The 22,769-nt window shown below is 38.9% G+C and overlaps 1 protein-coding gene across 6 annotated transcripts in view; it reads right to left on the reverse strand.

The window, feature by feature from the left end:
* Positions 1–390: 390 nt before the first annotated feature.
* Mettl8 (methyltransferase 8, tRNA N3-cytidine) overlaps positions 391–22,769 on the reverse strand; it is a 60,860-nt gene continuing 38,481 nt past the window's right edge. For 5 of the 6 annotated variants that reach the window (XM_004857661.3, XM_021238537.2, XM_021238540.2 and 2 more), the window contains 4 exons: positions 21,689–21,828; positions 17,311–17,417; positions 17,113–17,178; positions 391–16,388 (listed from right to left, as the gene is read on the reverse strand). In XM_004857661.3, coding sequence (XP_004857718.2) covers positions 16,201–16,388; positions 17,113–17,178; positions 17,311–17,417; positions 21,689–21,828 — 501 coding nt within the window. In that variant the 3' untranslated portion in view covers positions 391–16,200. The remainder of the gene's footprint in view (positions 16,389–17,112; positions 17,179–17,310; positions 17,418–21,688; positions 21,829–22,769) is intronic. The other variant, XM_004857662.3, reaches the window with a different exon arrangement.

A 22,769-nucleotide genomic window follows, 5' to 3' on the forward strand; every position in this document is an offset into this window, starting at 1 on the left:
TATCCAGTTTAAATAGTTTCCAATCCTCATCTGGGCCACGGGCTTCATCAGTTCTTCCCATTACTCGTGTTATTATTTTTTATTGCTTTTAATCCTTTTCTTTCAATTCACTTGCTGTATAAATGATTAACTTTGGTCTTGAACATTTCTAGCTTTGCCATTTGGAGTTGTGCTTCATTCCCTCCCTAAGTACCTTCCCAATCCATGAGACTGTGGACTCTAAGAGGTTTTTACTCTCAAAGGCAATTTATTGCTGCTACCTTTTTGTTTTTTCTCCACTTGACCAAAGTTAGATTTGCCTAAAAAGAATCAGTTACTCTTAAAGAGAAATTCCTATGGTTTAGAATTTCTTTCATCTCTTTGACTTGATACATCTAGGATTTTGTTTGGGGTGTGTGTGTGTGTGTGTGTGTGTGTGTGTGTGTGTGTTTTGGTATTTGAGTTTTATGTGTGTATGTGGTTTAATTTTGCCTTGTTTTGTTTATTTTTCCTAAATGACTTGGCCGAACAATGCTTGGGTCGAATAGAGCTGGGTGTGTGGCATCCTGAGCACGGTCAGGCAGTAACATTTTTACAAGCTGCCCTTTCTGTACAGACACCATGGGTTTGGACTTGGGAGAAAAATATATACTCACATGCTTGCACGTGCATGACTGTATACACAGGCAAAACTAATTCAAATATTAAAACAACACACTGAGAAAGATATTTTTACAAACCCAGCAGACTAAAAGAGCCACATCGGTATCGCATGAAGAATTCTCTTAAAAGTTAATCAAAGATATTTATGCATTTATATAAGTATAAGAGGAAATTATAAACCGTTATGAAAAGCATTACTAGGGACCGAACTCAGGACTTTGTGCTTTTGAGGCAGGCACTGTGCCACTGAGCTAAACCCTGGGCCCAAGCATTAATATCTTAATGCTACTCCGAACAAGTTTTAAGATTCTCCTTATATTAGGCAATATCCTACATGCTTTACATCAAGACATCCACTTGATCCTTTTGAAACAAGTTAGGAACTATTTTTATCTTGTTTACAGATGAGAACAATGAGCCACAGAGAGGTTATGTGACTCACCCAGGGTTTCACAGCCAAAATAATGGAAAAGGCGCAGCTAGACAATTCACATAAGATAAAGCACAATCTCATATGGAAAAATATTCAAGGCTGCCAGTAATCAAAGAAATGCAAATTAAAACACTAAGTATCATTTCATAGTACACCTTTGGGGAGGTTTAAACTGTTACTCTCAGATATGGTAGCAACAACATCTATCATATGTGAACGTTTATAGTATTTTGCTAATACTTATAAATAATGGTAAAGAGGCTCTTTTAACTCAGTGACCACACTCCTAGAAATGTATTCTTTAAGAGTTATTTAAAAGGACCCACATGATAAAAAATTTGCTACTGTGTTTTATGTTATCAAACACTGAAAGCAATCCAAAGTTCCAAGCATAAGGAATGGGTAAGTAAACATGGTACATCAGTGAAATACAGACCATGTAACTATTGAAACTAGTATTATGACTAATAATGATTATATAAAAAAGTTATAATGTTAAGTCAAGTAGGCCAAATATAAAATATTACCTGATCTATGATTGTAACTATGTAACATATACATATATATACACATATGTTCAAGTACTAGAATGGAACATAAGATGAAAACTTGAGATGTCAGATGGCATAATGCTAAGTCCATTTCTTCCCTACTTTTAATTATCTTTATTTTTGTTTTTTTCCATAAGATGGCAAAATCAGGAGTTGGGAAAAAATAGAAAATGCTGTTTCTGCTTTTTGGTAATCCATAATTTCGCTGAGAATTCATAGAATCACTGACTTTTAGAGCTCAAACAAACTATTAGACTCTTGGTGCAATGTCCCGATTTTACAGATAAATATTCTGAGGCAGAAACAGATTGACTTCCTCAAAGACACATATTTAATTAGGAGCCAAAACTTACAACTCCAACAATGACTCTCAATCATTTAGGGTATATTTCCTGCAGAGGAATTAGGTTGTTAGGACCTATCTTGAAATATACCATATTGATAAAAATGATTATATTCCCTTATCCTACTTTTTTATCTGCTGTATCAACTACCATCTTTCCCCACCCAAAATAAGCTTTATGCCAGAACAAGAACCCTGTCCAATTCTTGACAATATACTACACATCATGCATATTTTTGGCATTTCAAGAAATGTCAAAATATTTATAAAGAAGATGAATATTTCAATAACAATGGGAAAGCTGTTAGTCATTTTCCAGTGATGGAAACAGCAGGAATTCAATTAAGATTTGATATATTGATTAAACTGAATTTCACCTTCAAATTTTTTAATAAAGGTTTTCTAACACCAACTGACTAAAAACTCAATTTCAACTTCTTAAAAACTAGTTACAGGGGTAGAAATGAAGAATATGAGTTAATCTATACATGTTTACACAGCTTTGCAGAGAGAGAGCCTCCTCTACCCACCTGTGACCACAGAAAGAAAAGCATGTCTTCAGGAGAAGTAAGTTCTGTGTAGTAGATGAGGCTCTCTACTCTTCAATTCACTTAGATCATGGCAGATTCTGGTTGGGCTCTCCGGAAGGACTCATAAAAATGAAAAAAATGTGGGAAGAGGCTAAAGAAATTGTGGAAGTTGCAGATTGGCAGAAATACCAAAGTTGCTTCAAGTTGGGGGTGGGTCATGGCAACCAAGCTGATTTATAAGGGGTCTGGAAACGCATTATGTGCTTACTCCTGGGATTCCAACATGCCTGGGCAGGTGGCTTCAGCCCAGTGAGTCTCTGGGCGCATCGACCAAACAGCACCAGCAGGCAAAGTGCTAGTGGTGGCTGCTTCCCCCAGTGCCTGGCCTGTGCCTGGCCTTTGCAGCAGCAGCGCTGGCTTTGGGCACTGGGCAGGAGCATGACTTTCTTACTGGGCTTGGTGAGAGGGCCAGGGCACCACTGAGTGGAGGTTAAGAAGGCTGCTGAGATCCCCTAGGGTTAAGTGAATTGAAAAGAAAAGAAAAATAAGAACTAAAGAGGAAGACTCTTAGGGGAGAAATGGCTTCTACGTGGAAACTGTACTTTCACATTACTAGTTACATATTTAGGTTAAGACCTACTCAGATTTCATAATCTCACTCTGCTTCTCACAACTGTAAGCCAGTTCATAATCCACAGCATTGTTACATTTTCCTTTAAGTCACAACTCCGTGGGTCTCAACCCCGACTCAACCTCAAAATCCTCCACAGAATAACAAACACGAATGCCTAGCCCCATCACCCTAGACAGATGAATTCAGTACAACTTAGGCACCTGTAGGTTTCATAAGTTTCCTTTGTGCTTCTATAAACAACCAAAGTAGAGACCCATTGCTCCAAACGGTGCAGTTAGAGGGTTTTTAGAGCAATTTTAATCTAAATATAAACAGGAGTTATCTGGGGGATCTTATTAAAGTGAAGAACCCGATTTGTTAGGTCCAGTTGGGCCTGAGATGTTGAATTGCTAACAACTTATCCTGTAATGCTGATGCTACAGTCTTCAAACCAATTTTGTTTGTTGGTTTGAGACAGGGTCTCACTATGTAGTTCAAGATGGCCTTGAACTCACTATGTAGCTCAGACTGGCCTTGAACTCATGGTGATCTTCTTGCCTCAGCCTCATGAGTACTAGGATTACCATTAATCCTTTTTTTTTTTTTTTTTTGGCAACAGTGGCTGACCTCAAACTTGTGTGATCTTCCTGCCTCTGCTTTCCAAGTGCTAGAATTACAGACATGTGCCACCATGCCCAGCTTTAATCATTTTGATTGAAGTTTTGTATCTGGTATAAGGGTCCAGCTTCATTCTTTTGCACATGGATATCCAGTTTCCCAATAACCTTTACTGAAAAGATTGTCCTTCCATTGTTGAATGGTTTAGACACTTAACAAAATTAATTGACTATATATGCAAAGATTTATTTCTGGACTCTACAAGGGCTAGCTTTTGAATTTATGTGAGAATCAGGTGAAACTGTGTCAGCAGGTGAGTCAGATCAAGTCCTATGCTTGGATGATCATGTAGGTCAGTGGTGGTGAATCTATGGCACATGTGCCAAAGCTGGCTGTTGGTTATCACTGAAAGCTCTAAAAGGTTGGTCATCACTGATTAGGGGAAGGTAGTGGGGTAAGACTTTGAAGCAACCTGTGGCCTCCTGGGAGTGATCTTGCAGATCTCTTCAATGTAGCCCAGGTTTCATCTCAGTTGTAACAAGTTGGACAGACTGTCCTGACAGTGAAGAGTCCTGCAGGATACTGTGAATGAAAGCCCTAAGTTCCATAGCAGGAGATGACCTGCATGAAGTTATGGGGACCACTATCAAAAGTGACCTGGGATGCTATAGAGTAGGTGGTACAGGAGCTAAACCTTGAGGACTTGTTTCACATGCTTTGTTTGGCTTTTTCTGAGCAGCACCTGATTAAATTTCTTCTTGGAGGGCCCTTAAAAGGGTCTCAAAAAGAAGATACTTGATATGATGGGGTTGGCTAAACTACTGTGGTCAAATGCTAGTAGCCTGATGGAGCCAAAGATTTAAGTAGGAGGTGCTTACCATATCTTGGACAAATGAGCATCCATCCTGAACTGTAGGCATCTACAGAGCAGGGTCAAGTCACATGCATTTCTCCCTTCTGTGTCTAGCAGTTTCTGGCACATGGTAGATGCTTATTAAATGTTTACTGACTTGAATTGAACACAAACCAAGGAAACAGAAATTACTTTCTGAAATAAGAAAACTCAACTGTTTCCAGTTAGGAAGTTTTTATGGCTAATTTAAATTATTTATACTATAGGAAGAGACCATTTCTCCTCTGCTCAAAGGAGACAAAGACTGGATCACTGTTATGGTTTATATCTGGATGTGCCCGCAAAGCCTTGTGGCTTTTGGGAGGTGATAGGATCATGGGGGTGTGATACTCATGAGTGGATTAGTCTACTAATGAGTTTATAACTAGATGTGATTTGGGGAGGTGAAACTCGGTTGGAGGAGGCAGGTCACTGGGGTTGTGGCCTGGCAGGGTCTATCTACCTCCCTCCTCAACTGCTCTCTGCTTCCTGCAAGCCTCCTTTGCCAGACCCCTCTGCCATGCTACCCTGGCTTGGAGTCAGCCAACTGTAGGCGAAACCTCTACAAACTGTGAGATAAAACAAATGTTTCCTCTTTTAAGCTGTAGGTGTGGGTTACTGTGTCCCAGTGACAAGAAAGTGAGACAATCACCACCTGTATTAGTCAGGGTTCACCAGAGAGATAGACACTACACACACACACAGACACACACACACACACACACACAAAGGTTGTGGTTTTTTTGGTACCGGGGATTGAATTCAGGACCTTGCGCTTTCGAGGCAGGCAGTGGAACCACTGAGCTAAATCCCTGGCCCTACACAGGGTTTTATTAGGAAACTGGGTATCCTAGCTCTAGGAGACAGAGAATTGGCCTCTCTCTGGCCATTGTTCTGTCTGAGCCCCCAGCCATGGATGATGCCCGTCCACACTGAAGGCCAATCTGTTCAGCTTACTCCACCAACAATATATCATTCTCCTCTGCCGTAGACCTACCAAAGGACAAGGCTTCACCAGTTTTCTAGGTACCTTTCACCCAGTCGAGCTGCAACCTAAAATTAACCACCCTACCATCCTTGGTACAAAATAATTAACAGTGAAACAAATTTCAGTTGTTAAATACCCATATTCTCCAGGATCATGCCTAGCACTTGATGTGCTTTATATTTTAATTCTTGCAACAATCCATGGGTAAGCATTATTTCATTTTATAACTGAAGACCTTGAGGCTTAGAGATACTAAATGTCTTAAGGTCACACAACCATCAGTTCTGATGCTAGACTTTCTCTCTAAAATGGAATCCATGTTTCTTCTCTGATAACTCTTGGTTTACCTGTTTCCACTTGGGGGCCATTATTCTCATCTTCAGGCATACTTTCCTTTTAGGGTAAACAAAAACATTTTCTTCAGCCTCTAATCATGACCCAAACTATTAATAATCTTTATCTGTTTCTGGTCTTTTCCCAAGTTCTCCATGGTCCCTGAGTTTGGCATCAACTCAACATTTAAAGACTTGTTCAGTGAAATACATACCCCTTCCTACCTGTATACACACACACACACACACACACACACACACACACACACACACACACATTTTTACTTCAACAAAATAAAACCATCTCCCTTTCCATTTTGAGTCAGCACAGAAACTATTTTGCACCATTCTCATATTCACAAAAAGTCAAAATTTTAAAAAGGGGAACAAGCAACCAACACCTGCAGCAAATATTTTCTAGGTCAAGAGCTGAAGCCCTGGCACTGTAGACCTCAAGGTGAGAAGAGGTCAGTAGGCAAAGCAGGACAAGTACCAAGATCCAACAGATCTTGATGTTTAGTCTAACCTCTGTAGTTAGAGCAAAGCAGCTTAAATTGTGGGTGTGTTCTGGTCAATGAATTGTCATTGACTAGGTAGGGACAGAAAGGACAAGTAATTTTATACCTGTTGAATCTAATTAAAATTTTGGGGCTTGTACATCATCTATCTTTATTTTTTGCTATTTAACCCTTCATTCCCCTAGGACAGAGCCTGGTGTTTCACGGGTACTCACTGGTGACAAGACAGTAATAGGGAGAGATTGTTGCGTGCCCCCGTGTGGGGGGGGGGGCGGCAGCAGTGGTAGTCAAGAGACCAGGAAGTAAAATGGCAGGGACTAGAGGATGTCTTTGTTTTAAAATTTTTTCTAGTTACTCATCTTTACAAAAAAAAAAAGTCTGTGACAGACTGGATAATGAAACAAAAAGCAATAACTGGTTGGTCCTTCACCTCAGATAGTTCGACAAAAACTGGTCTAGAGCCAACTACTCATTTAGAATCGGAGAGGAAATGGTGCTGGGCAGAGTTGTTAAGACTTCCTGGCTGTTTATTTAGCAGCCTAGTAAAGATGTAAGTGTAGTAGGGCTCCCAGAATAAGTCACTGGTTATAACTTTGGAAATTCATTGTTTGTAGTTCCCAGTACTCTAATCATGTACTGTGTCAGCCCATACCCTGCCAATTCCATTCATCATTAAGGCAAATGTTTATAGCCCAGATGAGCTGCCACAGACTTACACATAAATGCTTAAGAACCACTGATAGTGTATCTCTCCGAGCAGACTATTCAGCCAGTGACAAAGGAAAAAGAGTCTACTCCATCTTGTGCTATGTGAGCCATGCTGTACTTTGCACTTATGAAAGGTTTAGGTAAATCCCATGCCTGTTGTTTCTTGCCATATATAGGAACAACAACTGATACAAGACTCCATAGTTTTGCCCTCCTCATTTCTGGGAGATTGGATTGACTTATCTAATATGTGAATGTGGGAGATAAAACAGCCCTTCACTCTGTCTCATAGAGGACAGTGCTCTGTAATAGGCTTCACATGAGGTTGACTGGCTATGGATCCTGCTTCTGGGGTCCTATATTAGGAAGGCAACTGTTTCCATGTACCCCAAATTATTTTTTCCAGCATCAGCTTCATTAGTAATTGAGCTGACATTTTATTCTTCATCTGTTGACATCCTAGTGTCTCTTTGGTTTAAAACTTGAGCAGGGAACAGGGATATTATTTTCTGGGCTTCTCTTAAACCTAATCAGATGATGGTGATTCCACATGATAGTCTTGTCTAGTGGGCTATTTTGGTCTTACCATCGGTTTTATTCCCTTACAGTAGGACAGAAAACCTTGAAACGCTTGATGACTCCATTATACCTGATACCTAATATGTTCCCTTCTGCAAAGCAGGAACCAGACTTCCCTCCTTCACACTGGGAAGTGAGGATGACCTTGCTTGGCCAGTAAGTCCTTCGTCCCATATCTCTCTGAGTACATTTCTCCTAAAGCTGGGTTCCATCTTTCCGAGTTTATGACAGATCAATAAACTCATGCCTGTGACACATCATGATGGAAAACAAACACAAAATACAAGGGCTCTGGAATCAGAGGAAGAATCAGATAAAGGCGAGCCTTGGTTCTTCTAAGTATCAAGAACAAAATGTCCTATTAGTCATGTCTGTGGTAGATATGTCCTTCAGATAAGCAGAAAAAAGTCCATGGACTCTGTAGCTTTCCTATTTCCATGCCTCAGCAAGGGCTCTTTCTTAGGCTCTTCGTTCAAGCTCAGGTAGGGGCCATTTAAGCTTATGATTCTCTGAGACTTAGTTATAAGTCACTCTTGCTACAATCTTCCCTGGACTTGCATTTTTCTTTGGGCCACTGGGGCAGTATCTGGCTAATCTGACTGTGAATACTACCTACTCTTCATAAGGCAGTTTGGTGCTCACTTCTGCTGGTAGCCTGTCCTAGTAGGGACTGGCTGTGCCTGACTGAACTTCAGAGGAAGGACTGGCCCTTGATTCCTTGTCACCTGGGCAATATGGCATGCTTCTTCAATTGGGTCTGGTCTATGCTAAGATCTTTTTCTATATCCCCTTGAATATGCTATTTTATTGCCCATATTACTGTATATTACAGATTAAGTCTTTAAGATAATACCTACCTTAGATGTAGTAAAATCTCTGATTTATTGATATTTTCTACTTTCATTTCTTTATCATTCAACTTTCCTAGCCCAAACATCTTTTAATGTAAAACAAAAAACATACATTAATATATAAAAGTATGGACTCTAGCCTTTTTCTTTTTGGAAAGTTACTGACCTCATGACAAACTCATGAATAAATTCCCCAAAGTAGGATAAACCAACAGTAATTTATATTCACATGTAAACATAATTATAGTATATAGTTGCATAACTAGAATCAATGTAAATGTGTCAAAGAAAAGGAAGCATAAAGATTTTTTAAAAACTGATATGAAATAAGAAAATAGTCAACCATGTTTTTACCAAGGATTCATTAACTCAATAGTCTTGGGACCCAGAAAGTGAGGTAACCCAAGCCAAATGTTTCTGATGTTACAGTTCCTCCTGTACTGGGCCAGGCAACTGGCAACAGAACTGGAGTAGAGGTAAGCCCTGCATGTGTTAAGCAGCCTGCCAAACAGTACAGGAAGTAGTTCTTTATTCCTGAGAATTTCCTTGAGCACATGATCAGTGTTGGTGTGCATTTGGAGGAGAAACCACCCTATTAAAATGTATATGTTTAGGTGTGTGTGTTAATTACTGGGGATTGAACCTAGGACTTTGCACATGTGAGGCAAACACTAGCATTCAGACACACCCCAGTCCTTTTAAAATTTTTATTTAGAGACAGGGTTTCTGCTCAGTAGCTCTAGTTGGCTTTGAAATTATGATCCTTTGTCATCATGGCTTTAGATGTCTTTAGAAAGCTATGGGCTGAGGGATAACTGAGTGATAGAGTACTTGCGTAGTGAACATGAGGCCCTGGGTTTGATCTGTACTGAGGTAAGGGAGAGAGTCAAAGCTGTATCCTATAAATATGTACAACTGCTGTGTGTCAGAAATACACACACACACACACACACACACACACATACACATATATATTTTAAGTCAAAGCGAAATTACTATACATCAAAGCTTTGAGGAATGGGAAAAAATGATGAGGAAAATGCCCACTTGCTCACCCAGAGAAAGAGCAGAACCTAATCCCATTTCAGCCTGGGGCTGCTGGGCATCCCACTTCTTCCACTCTGGGTAGCAAACAAATCCCCAAGTTGCTGCTGAGCCAAACTTTAAAGGCCAGTCAGAAAATGAGCAGCACTCCCGAATGGGAAAGCCTAGATCAATGTTTTTTTCTAAAGTAAACAAAAGATCTGCAAAAGTATTTCCTTGCACTATTTGGCAAGAGAAAGAAGCACCTGGAGAGTGAGTTAGGAAGGGAAAGCATATAAGAAATGGAGTAAAACAAGGATGATTATAATGAAGCTTTGTCTCACTAATCTCCAGAGCCCAAGTGTTCTATTAGGAAACAAAGCTGCAAATGAAGAGACACTCAGAGAGACTGGTTGATTAAGAATACATTCATGGGAGGGATGTGTGGATAAATACTTTTCTGGATCTTGAATTTTATCTTTCATTTGGCTTTAAAAAAACCCTTTTAAAATATCTTCTAGAAAGTCAATGTGGAATATGTGCATTAAAATAAACGAAGGCTGGGGAAGAAGTATGAGCAATGAGGGAAGCAATTATCCACGGAGGCAGAAATTCCTTCTTTGCTTCAGTGCAGCATGTGACGCTGGCAATTTCAGCCATTTTCTTTCAGGTGATTGGCAGTGTGAGTTCTGAATGCTGTTTGGGGGGGGGGGCACTGTCTCTGCTCACCTGAGGGAGCGGGGCACAACTGAAGATGTATGGGGAGGGATCATTCTATTGAGCAGGGCAGCCTCTGGAGGAAGACATGGTCCTCTTGGGAGGCAGCAGCCAAGGGAAATGAGGCAGCAATTGCATGGTGTTGCCTATGCTCAGTACACAGCATTAAAAAAAAAAAAATTAAAACTCACTAATGCAATTGACTCAACAATGTCTCATCATTAATTTTTAGGAAGTCATAGTTTTAGTGCCTTTTCCCAATAAAAAGCCTTAAAACTCAGAGGATGACTGACACCTTCCCAATGTTTTTTGAAACAAGTAACACTTGATATTTGAAGGTTAACTGAGGAAAAAAATTAATTTGAGCCTTTTCTGCAGTGAAATAGGAAGTGTCACTAAAAGGAGCAATGGGTTGAGAACACTGCTAGAGAATTTTTAGAAGCATAACAAAATTCCTATTTTTCCTGGACTACAAACCTCATCAGCCCAAGTAAGAGAAATAGTGCTTGGGGCTGGCAGGAGGCAATCAATGGCTCGTTTTATTTGGTAGGTAACATCTGATAAAAAAGCATTTTTTCCCCCACTGCAGCTCAGGCTCTACTTAGTGCCTGCCTGCTGGAGAAAATCAAAGTTAAAGACGCAAAGCCCTGGGATGCCAAGGACACAGTTACCTGGACAGTATTTGTGACTACTTGAAATCAACATGCTCCTGAAATATTGATTCCCGCCCCCCCCTTTATGTAATGTTAAGGGTTATTTATTCATTCACCTGCTTCTAGCTGTTCCTTACTAAAGGTTAAGTGGTTGTGAAATCACAGGCACTGGAGAATCAAAAGCTGTTATTTTAAGCTCTTAGCCAAGTAGTGGTACCTTGGAGCTTGCCTCTGACAAGCTTCACTGGCAGCTGAGGGTGGGCTGTCTTTGACCATCTGGAGGTTTTAATGTGCTCCATCCATCTCAGGCCAACCTGACTTGCCAGAGTTAGGGTCACTGTGCTCTCAGACTCTGGAAGATGAACTCAAGGGAGCTGTGCTCTGAGCCCCCTGGGCCCCCTGCAGGTACATTTGCTTTTTCTGTTCAATGCTATTTTTCTTACCTTCTGTAGGCTCTCACTTGCAGAACTATTATTACTTGCTTGTTACTGCTGACTCATACTCATCGGAAAAAATAATTTTGTCTTCAACACCTCTTCCCTGTCATTTAAGGCATATGTTAATGAAAGACAAATTTTGGCATCTACTCTCTGTAGCTCTGAGGCCACGATATAGATTCATGAAGATGCAACTGTTATTTTACTTCTATTTATATTTATAACTACACCAAAGACATCTTGCAGGTACCTTTGTGCCTCTCAAATCCCAAACCATATTCCAAGAAATGCTCAACATTTCATGCTTGAATTGGCATTAATGTGGCATTAATGCACATACAATGTTTTAAATAAAGATGTTTTCACTCAGGTTTTATTACTGACACCTCCCGACTTCACGTATTTTAAATGATGATAGAACCGAATCCTTTTGAGGACAGTGTAAGGGCTCTCCCCTCACCTTCCAGTGTAGAATGGCCTTTTCTGTGAGGAGTATACAAGCGATGAGTGCTCTGCTAGGAGGGCTGCCAAGTCCAAAGGCGAAGCCTGGGGGGAGGGGGAGGGCAAGAGCAGCACTGAGCATATGCAGAATGCTGAAAAGAACTGATTGAAAGCATTTAGCTTTGTCATTCCTCTCAGTTCCTTTTCCTTCCCTTCTTTTCCAATTTTTAACTGTAGACAAGGGCAACCTACTTATTTCATAAAATGATCTAGAATGAGCCGTGACCTTGAAGGTTGTCTGACCCAAACCCTCATCCGTTGCAATAGCTGTCTGCTTCATTCAGGAGCTCTTTCTTCTCCAACACCTTCCCCAGCAGCACCTGAGCCTATCACTTCCAAGTGCAGTGATGTGAGTAGAGGTTTGGGAATCAGACAATTCTGAGTCCTCATTTTGGCTCTACCACTCAATAGCTCTGACTTCCTGGGCAAGTGACCTAACACCTCAGAATCCAGTCTGATCTGGTAAATGGCTGCATGGCAGCTTGAGGATTAAATGAAGTACAGTGTACAATATAACCAAGACTAAGCACTCACAGACAAGTGGAAAGTTGCTAAGCAGATCAGTAGGAACTAGGACCCATGACTTCCTGTCTGACTCTTAGGCAATACTTTTTCCATAACATCACTCTCATTCTCACAATGTCTCATAAAACCATTGAAAAAGTATTGTTGAGTACTGTGTCTGCTACCTTGTAGATTGTGAATGCTGTTATTAATAACAATACCTCACATATATATTTCGTGCTCTAGAATTTACAATGCACTTTCACAAGTGGGGAAAATAGCTCCAACAACATGCAGTCTACTGATGACTAACAGAGGCAAGAGGGAGGAGCTGCAGCTTTGAAAGAGGTCTATTAACTATGCAAATGTGAAGTTCTCTGCACTTGTGAGGAGCATAATAAACATCAGAACCAATTAGAAGTAACAATGCATGATATATTCAGGTTTCAGAACTCTGATGAGTTGGAAAGCCATAGGAATATAGCATAGAAGGTTTAGGGCAAGATTTTAACTTACCTGAAGTTTACCAATCCAGATGGTTCAGACAGCTTTATGTTTTGCTCTCACAAAGGCAGCTATCTGCAGATGGGTGAATTTTCATGTACAAACTAGAGTACAGCAATGATTTAGAATTACATAATGGTAGAAATCAAGATGTGTTCACAATTTGGAGACAAAGCATATGGAACTGAAACAAGCAAAGCAAGTAAGTTCTCAGAAGTCAGTGTTAACTGGATGTTTCAATGCAGACAAATGTGACATACTAAATGTAAAACTTATAATAATAGAAACTGTTATCTCGACATTCTCACAACTTTCTGAAGCAGTTAGTTCTTCATGTGAGAATTTTTACATTTGGACAATGCTCAAAAGTTAATTTTTAGAAATAGAGAAAAAAATGGAGGTGTATTTTAACATATTTCATTGTTTCCATAATGTTAGAAGATGAAAGAAAATTTTCTGTTAGAAAATGGTCTTGCTGAAATTCAGCTCCCTCATATGATGATGACGACGATGACGACGATGATGATGTGGTGTATGTGTGTGTGACTGAGGACTGAACCCAGGATGTTCTCCCTGAGGTACATGCTCAGTTCTTTTTCCATTGTTTTATTTTGAGACAGGGTCTCCACTAAGTTGCTAAATTGCCCAGGTTAGGCTTGAACTTGCAGTTCTCTTGCCTCAGTCTCCCAGAGTGCTGGGATTACAGTTGTATGCCATCACACCTAGCTAGAAGAAGAATTTCTAAATATCAGACTCTGCCTAACCAAATGATCTAGCTTTATAAATTGGAGGGGGAAATTAGAATTGCACGCAGTTATCAAATATTTTAAGTTAATGCCCAAACATACATTTGCAACACTGCATAATTTCTTAATATTGACATAAATTCTTAATATTCCAGATAGGCCCCTTTCCATTCTCCACACAACCTATGCCTTTTTTGGTTGTTGCTGTTGTTGTTCGGCAGCAGACGCTAAGGATGAGGTTGACACAGGTAGGGCAGGAGACAGAAGGACTGACTGGACAAGAGGATGTGGGAAAAGGAAGGCCCTACTGTACAGCCATGTAGAATAGGAGGTCTACGCTGGACAGAGCCCAAGGCAGCTCAGTTTGTGTCTCACAGTCCAAATTTGGTTGATGTATTTTTGAAGCTTCTAAAGGTTAACTCACATGCTGTAATATAGTATGGAAAGACATGAAGCTGAATTTTACTGTGCCAGTCAAGAGGCTGGCTTGAATCTCCTATTTAGAACTGAGAGAGACAGTACAATTTACATGTGTGAGAATGTGAGAATAATTTTACCTTCTGTTGTTTTTAAAACCACCTTGGGCCATGATTTTTAAGTGGAGACACAAGAAGATCTGCTGGGGTTCCCATAGCAACATTAACTTATCTAAACTGCCCTTGTTGTATGCAATACTTTCATAACGAGTTTGGCTTTTAAATGCACAGTTTAATTATGAAATAAAACTAAGTTAAGCATCTCAAGCAAATTTTGACTTTTACATTTACTGATGTATGCATATTTAAATAGAAACCTTGATAACGGTATTTCTAAGGACTTGCCACCAAGGCAAGTTTATGCAAAATCTTTCTGTGGTCTTCCTTGCTACTGACTCTGATCTTACTCCATTCCATTCTGCAGACAACTCTTCAACAAATCCTCCAAGTACATTCATGAATGTACTTACCATGGTAAGGATGAAACAGAAACCAACCAACCTCAGATGGCTCCAGGTGAAACTAGAAGTCAATATACCTACTACTGTCAGCTGTTAACAAGCTGACTCTCCCTGTCCATGTCTTTTCTGCTATTCCTCATCATAACCTTATCATTAACATCCCATTCCACACAGACTCATCGTCTCACAATATTCTGAGAACAGAAGGTCAAGGGCTAGCCTGCAGCCTACCTCCTTCCAGAAGCCTGATTCTTCCCTATTCTTTTTTCACAGCTGCTCTCTCTCTTTAGAACTATGACTATTGTTATCATCACTGTACAATGTTTTGATGGAGAAAAAGCAGCCTTCCTCCTCCTCTTTTCTGCTAACAGTGACTTGATTTTCCTCTGAGGAACCTTCTTCAACCCATCCTGTCTGGTGACACCATCAATTAAGCTTCCCTGCCTCAACCTGTCAAGTGACGAACCCACGACTTAAGTTGGATTGATTACATCCCTCCAGAAAACTGAATTTCAAGTGATTCAAAAAGGAGAAACAGTTGAAATTAAATTATTCCATTGGTGGTCCTTTCAAGAAAGTTCCCCTTTTTTCCAGAATTCTGTGACTCACAATCAAAGTCCACTAATTAGTAAGTTCCCCATTTGAGTATTTATTCATATGTTATTTTATGTCATGATTTTATGGCTTGCCAGTTTAACTCTACTTATGCTCACTGAAGACAGGACTGGGTCTTCACTGATTGTATTATTCCATGTAATTCAGCACAATGTAAGTACTCGGGAGATTTTGGATAATGAAAGACCAACCTTAGAAACTCCATTTTTTAAAAAAACAAACTGCAGTTTGTAAGCCAAAATATGTCCTTATTGAAGTAATGCAATGGTGTAAGTCAATTTCTAATTGCTACAGGAATTTTCTTGAGTATGACGGTTGTCCTAAAGAGAACTTACAGTTTAAATATCTAATAATAGCCTGAAAGTAATGCTAGCATGGGCCATACTTCCCTAATTTTAGGAAAGAAACTAAAAGTGTATTTCAGATATTAATCCCTGAAATAAAGAAACACATGTTTTGGGGAAAACAGACAAAAAACAATACACTTCAATCTTGGGCTTGTAACTTTCCCTAGAAACAAGGCCTACTGCCTCTCTGCTGTTAGGTGACAATGGCGGAGAGTTCAACTGTTTGTGAAATGCTTTAAAGAAGATGATAAATGTGTATATAAATAAAGATTTTTTTCTACTTCTAAAATGTAGTAGGCTATGGTTTCTCAAAAGTATGTCATTTATATCAGTAATCTAATTGAATGCTTATAAAATTCAAAGAACAAACAAGATGTTTAGATGTAATAAACCCACACAAGCTTGCACATATCAACTTTTGAAGATACAATAAAATGGTACACTTGTTCAGATCAACTTACATGCACTTAAAATGCACAAAGAGCTCACCCAAGATACAATACCAAGAAATACAAATTCTCTTTTCTTCTCATTGTCTTTTGAGAAACAAAAGATTTTCAGGAATCTTTAAAGGGCAGAGTCCTCTGGTTTTATGTCTTAGCATGGTACATATTTCAGTCATGAGAAAGGAGTGGAAAATAGCAATTTGGAACTATTTTGAGTCCAGTGCGATGGTTTTTGGAATTTTCCTTGAACCCACACTCGATGCATTTTCACTTGCTTTTTCCTATTAACCTGTAAGCGACGATCAACCAGATTTTGCTTTTCATCTAATCCGGCCTTGCAGAACATACGGTGGACTTCCCCTTTGAGACAAAAATGGCAGTCAAAGACAGGACATGTGACTGAGGGTGGGGGAGGTAAGGAGCAATGGAATACTGATGGAATGATTAAACATGCAAATTTCATTTATACAAAGAAACAATGCCTAACGCAACTGGGTGAAGGAAACCTCTGAAACCAAGTGTGTTTCTCTCAGACACAAACGTATACCAAGCATAAACAGGCCAACACAGCAGGCATTAGGCAGCTATGCAAAAACTACTGGCCTTTTAAAAGATGCCTCTTTTTTGAGTTTTTGCTGGTTTATGGAGACCCCAAATGGTACATTATAAAAGTGGAAATCTTTGAATGCAGGATTCATTTGGTATTGTCAGAAATACTTTTTTGAAAATGAGAAATTGACTAGAGATAAGTAATTTTCTGTACAGTTAGACGATTCCCTCATTTGGCTATGTTATATTATCAATTTTTTTGTCTAGCAACATCTCCAAAATTTTATTCTGTACTTTCACATGAGTATGAGAGTGGGACAAGTGACTCTTTAAAGCAGTTTTAACTGGAAAAAGATTAAAAGCCAAGAAGGCCATTTTCAAATTTTTATGTAGATTACAAGCACCAAAGTATGAAGACATTTGATGTTTAATCAACTGCTGAAGTCTCATTTTTATAGCTTTTGAGTTTCTCTTCACAAATACTAACCAAAGAGAGTTTTCACAGCTAATGATATCCTTTTATAGATTAGCATACCTTTCGTAAAGAAATATGCTCGGGTACCATCTCCTCGAACATAAAAATTTTCAGATAAACAATGCCCTAAAAAATAATAAGTGAAAAAAACCTTGGTATTCCTTAACAAACAATAAAAATCCAAGCAACTTGACATGAAATATAAACAAGGCATTCTTTAAACACATGAAAATAACCCCAAAGTGAATATACTATTACCCTTTTTGAAACGAAGCTGAGTGTTATCATATCTTCCATAGTCCCGAAAGAGCAGCATTCCCCCGGGCTTCAGCAACTTAGACAGTCGGTTGACAACACCTTGCATCCTTTGAAAACAAAGTAAGATAGCTTCTTTGTGGAGATCTTGTTTGATAGGGCAGATTGAACCTTCTTGGGACACAATAGAAAAGGCTCAATAAGGCCAAAGAAATCTAAACCATAAATGGAAGGGCAACAAAAACAAAAATATTTTGTAAAGAAGGAAAAAAAAAGACATCAACTTGCTAAATGACGACGTTCAGAAGGTTTAGCGTTTCAGGAAATCACCCAAATGATAGGCCTGGGCACTTAACAGAGTTTGAAGTATGGCATCAAAAGCTGAACTACAAAAACGATGTTTCTTGATATTTACAGCAAACCACCATGGTGCTGAGGGAGACTTAAAATAAATGAAGGTGCTTCATGTTCCTTGCAAAACAAAAACTATGTCAGAGGTACCCAAAATGGTACATATCAAATTGGGGATCATCCTTCCTCCAAATTAGCTCATTCTCCCTCTGATTTGTTTAGTTCAAAGATACCCTTATTCACCTCAGGAAGAAGAGATGACTTTTTTCTTCCTCCGTCCTCTCCATGTGGACATCAAATTTTATGTCCTCTCTCTTCTTTTTTTCCTTTTATGCCATCTTTGATATTGTCTCGCTCTTGTGTTTCCCACTGGTACTTTCTTAGTACAAATCCCTAGCTCCCGAGGCCCAGAAACAGAATTGCTTTCCAGCATTCTTTGTTATTCTTCCGCCAGTTCTTCTGGCATATTACCAATGAGTTATTCTGCTTAAAATGATGGTTTTGTCAAATCACCTCCTTGCTCAAAAACTTTCATGACTTCAATCCATAGAGCAAAATTTTATTTAATAGATTTCTTAAGATTACTCCTGACACCACTAAATCCTTCCAATGTCTTTTTCTCTACTTCTCATCCTAAATACCTTTTCTAGCCCAACTGTTAAGTGCTTGGGTCTGGGTAGCCTATGTCTTTGCTTACAGGTTTCCTCTCAAAGAATCTTTTCCCCTGACTTTCTTCCTATTTAAATTTTATTCACATATCAATTCCCAGCTCAATACCAGGAAGCCTTTACTTTCTTCCTTTTACCATTTATTCTTACTTATATGGCTTGCCGTCAAATACAACCTCTTAGAACGGTCTTTGATTTGGTATTTTTGATTACAAGTTCATGGCCTTGTGTGATTAAGGGCCAGAGTAGCAAAGATGTAGTTCTCATATCAATGCTGAGTGACTGGCATTAGCTGCCTACAGAGCTTTAATGAGGAGGGCGCTCGAAGCTCTTTGGGAATGACAGAGTACAAAATTGATTATCAATGTCTGCCACAAGCAGAGAACTGTAAACGGCAGTTCGTGCACTAAGTCCGTGATCTCTTTGTTTTATCCAACCTACTTAAAGCTGCTGACCTTTTCTTATTTTGAAAACCAGGAGTTTAAATTAGATAATGTGTAAATTCCTTCCAATTAAAACACTATTTGGTGGAATAGTGGGGTGGAAGCCATATTATGTCACATTATGAAGGAAGTACAGATAGTGAGAAAATGAAAGCAAAAAAGAAATATGGCAGAGATAGTATGAGTATGTAAAAGGTTCTTTTTGAAAACTGGGACATAAATAAAAGGGAAAAGGGAAAGTATTTTATCCTTGTTTATTACAGATTATAGTCACACTGCTTATATCCTTAGGCTTTGGCAATAAAGAAAACCATATTTAAACCTTAAAATCATTACTTTCAGGACAAATTTTATGTACAGAGCAACATCTCTGTAATTATAAGCTAAACACAAATGAAACCAAAATACAGAAAAATAAAGAGCCAAGTACTTCAAAATGTAGCCAGCTCCCTCTCCAAGTCCCTTCCTCCAACTATCCTTTAATGTCTGGATTTGTGGACAAAGGAAAGGTGCAGGGAGCCGCTTTTCTTGATTGTTCCTGTCCTGTTTCAGAACATAGTTCCAGAGCTGGTAACTGAGACCTGCAGGGTGGACTGGGCTGGGGACAAGGTGGGCAAGATAAGGCTAAAGCTCCTTTTCTTTCTTCTTGGCTGACTGTGCTGTCCTCACCTACCTCTGGATGGAGGCAGATGAAGGGAGAAAGAAGAGATTTTAAAAAGGAGTATTTGTTGACTGTCTACGTTTGGATTTACAGTAAGTACTTTATACTTTATTTCAATGAGAAGAACAGTTAGCTTTTCTTTTATAGCCTCCTACATCTTATTGCCATGTAGGCCGGAACTCCCACAGTCAGGGTCTAAATTCCTTGCCAATTATTTGAATCTAGATTTTCCAAGCTGCCAAAAAGCTACTTTTCTAGAACTTTCCTGGGGGGCAATCCACTACTATAGTCCTAAATGATCCTATAGACACTGCCTTGCCTTTTTACTTATTGTTGGCTGCCTTCTACTCATTCATTTTAATTTAATTTGTTTATTTATTTAGAGATGGGATCTCACTAAGTTGCTCAAGCTGTTCTCAAATTCCTGGGCTCTAGTGATTCTCTTGCCTCCGCCTCCTGAGAGGCTTGAACTACAGGTGCATGACACCACACTCATTATCATTCACCTTATTTTTAGATTATTTCCACATAAGTAAGAAAGTGGTATTAACATGATAAATCTGAATTTATTTCATAATAAACAGAATGAAATACTGTATTATAAAAGCAATCTTCCTAAGACATCTGTTTCCCCTTCTCTTTAACATTCAATTTAAATCATGAGAAAATACGTTATCTAAATTAATTTCAAATAGCCTTTTTGCAGTCTTATTTAGAATTTGTACATTTCCTGTTATGGGTGCCAAATAGGAAATCTTGTTCTTTATCCACCTACACCATCCTTTTAACTATTCATATAAGGAAACAAAATACAAATAGATTAATAGATTAGCAGAAAAGAAACTGAGAGGAAAAAGTAGTTTCATGGTACCTGATATGTTACAAATATAAACTTGTTTTGGATTTATTTGGAAACCTAACGTTCTCCACAGCAAAATGCTAATCTCTGAATAGGATGTAAAAAGAAGGGTCTTGATGACTTCATAATTGCAAAGGAAGAAACACATGGTAACTTAGCTTCTGTGGGAAAGGGTCACACTCAAAAATAAATTATTGATCCAGGTCTGAATCCCCTACAGGGGATTATGAAAACTCAATTTTAAGAAACTTTGTAAAAGCACATACTGACACCATACACAGGCTTTAATACAGAGAAGGTGGCAATATTTTGAGGACGATGACCACTTTAATAGCTTTTAACCACTTTAACATCTGTTTGTTTCCTCTCTAAAGAAAAGCTGCCTTTATAGTTTTTTGTTTGTTTGCTGGTACTGGGAATTGAACTCAGGGCCTTATGTTTGCCAGGCAGGCGCTGTACTGCTGAGCTACACCCCTGGCTGCCTTTACAGTTTTAAAACATTGTGCAAACTTAAATTTTTAAGTCACAAATATTTAGGGGGGTTGGAGGTGTAGCTCAGTGGTACAGTACTTGTCTAGCATGCACAAGGCCCTGGATTTATTCCTTAACACACAAACACACACACACACACACACACACACACACACATCCCATATATATTTTCTGCCAAAAAATGTATACATCAGCAAAACAAAAGCTTGTATAAATATTTTAATACTAAATTTATTAAGACATCCTGAGATTAATACAAGTTACATTTGGCCTCTGCAATTACAAGAGATGCTCAAAGTGGTGGCCATTAGCTTTCAGACATTTATTAGTAAAGCGAACTGCTGTACTACTGTACATTTTTTTGGTGGACTCTGTATACAAGTGATGGCACTAGGCCCACCTTAGATCATAAAGGCACAAGGATAATCTGGTAAATTGCTATAACCCCTAATTTCTTACTGGGCTTCTCTAAAACAAAAATTTTAAAACCCATCAAAACAGACCTATGTGATGTTGAACAGATCCATAGCCCACCTTCATGAACATTCGGGAAGATGCTAAATCAAAGATGTTTGTTTCTGATCACCAAGTACAATTTCCCTCTTGGGAGTCTATTAGGCTGCTATGAATTTGTAATTTTCTTGAAGCACTGTCACTTTTAATAGGTATGTGTCTATGCTCACTTCATTCTGACAGTGACAGAAAGCTCGCTAATGAAGTAGTTTGACCAGTTTCTTTCTTAAAGTCTGAAGAAAAGAAAAACTGCATTTAAAAGGCTGCATATTATACATAATGTAGTTCACTAAATAATAAATTCAAGAATTGTCATTTTTACTTTGATAGCTCTAAAAACCACTACTGATAAAGGAGCTTCACTCATCTGCTTTGCCCTTTCATCTTCATTTACCTGTCAGGATGAATAGAAGAGAGCACAAAGACGAGGAGAACGACATCCAGGATCCCGTCTGGGAAAGGGTATGGTGAACTATCATCACACACATCGTGAACAAAGGCAGAACACTGGGCGGCTCTGTAGGACGATTGTGACTGTCATTATCAAGGAACACAAAGCCAAAAAAAGGAGTTAGCCGAATTCCCAGATTTTTTAACATAAAAAGGTCAAATTTTTTACTTTTCCTCCCAAGAGCCTGTCCTCTAAATCTAAATGTACTTTATTTCCAGTTCATTATTCTTTAGCTTCATTCAGGCTGCCGTAAAAATGAAGTCTAACACTTAGACCCGGTGACAAATATTCTTTACAGTCCCCGTGCAGACTGAGAAGCTGAGTAGGGTAGCTGTGCAAGTCAGAGGCGGGGCCACTGCCTACCCTGCCTGGTTTCAGAGCTGCTGCCGCAGTCCTTGATTCTCCCACTGCTTTCTTCACATCACCTTTGCTTCAAAATACAAATGCCTTACGCTACATAATCAAAATGGTTGCACAACTATGCAAATATATTAAATGAGATGGTATGTGAACTGTTTCAATAAGGCTATAATTTCAAAAATTGCATTAAAGTAACAACACACAATTTATCTACAGAAACATCAGAAGAAAATATATCAACACATTAACATTGATTCACCCTAAGAAGTGTGATTACAGGCCTATTTTTCTTTCTCTTTAGGCTTTTTATTATTTTGAAAAATATATGCAATGAATCACTCTTATTATCAGAAATTAAAATTGTACTTAATTTTTAAAAAGTTTTACTTAATTTATGTATTTACCATACATTTTCCATTTGCTAAAATTGTCTTTTCTGGCAATGCTCACGAGCATTCAAGATTTGTGCAACAAATCCAGGTTTTGCACTGTTTTCCTTATAGTCTAAAACATTTTAAATTTGCATCAAATGTTTTCCCAGATTATTTTTCTGCAGTACTGGGGACTGAACCCAAGGCCTTCACACTGACCTACACCTCCAGCGCTTATGTATTTTTTGAGAAAGGGAACAGCTAAGCCACCAAGTTGCCCAGTGTGGGGCTCA

The sequence above is a fragment of the Heterocephalus glaber genome, unplaced genomic scaffold (genome assembly GCF_053883595.1).
Source record: "Heterocephalus glaber isolate CG9 unplaced genomic scaffold, H.glaber_assembly_v1.0 deba00000347, whole genome shotgun sequence".
In the NCBI taxonomy this organism is placed as follows: Eukaryota; Metazoa; Chordata; class Mammalia; order Rodentia; family Bathyergidae; genus Heterocephalus; species Heterocephalus glaber.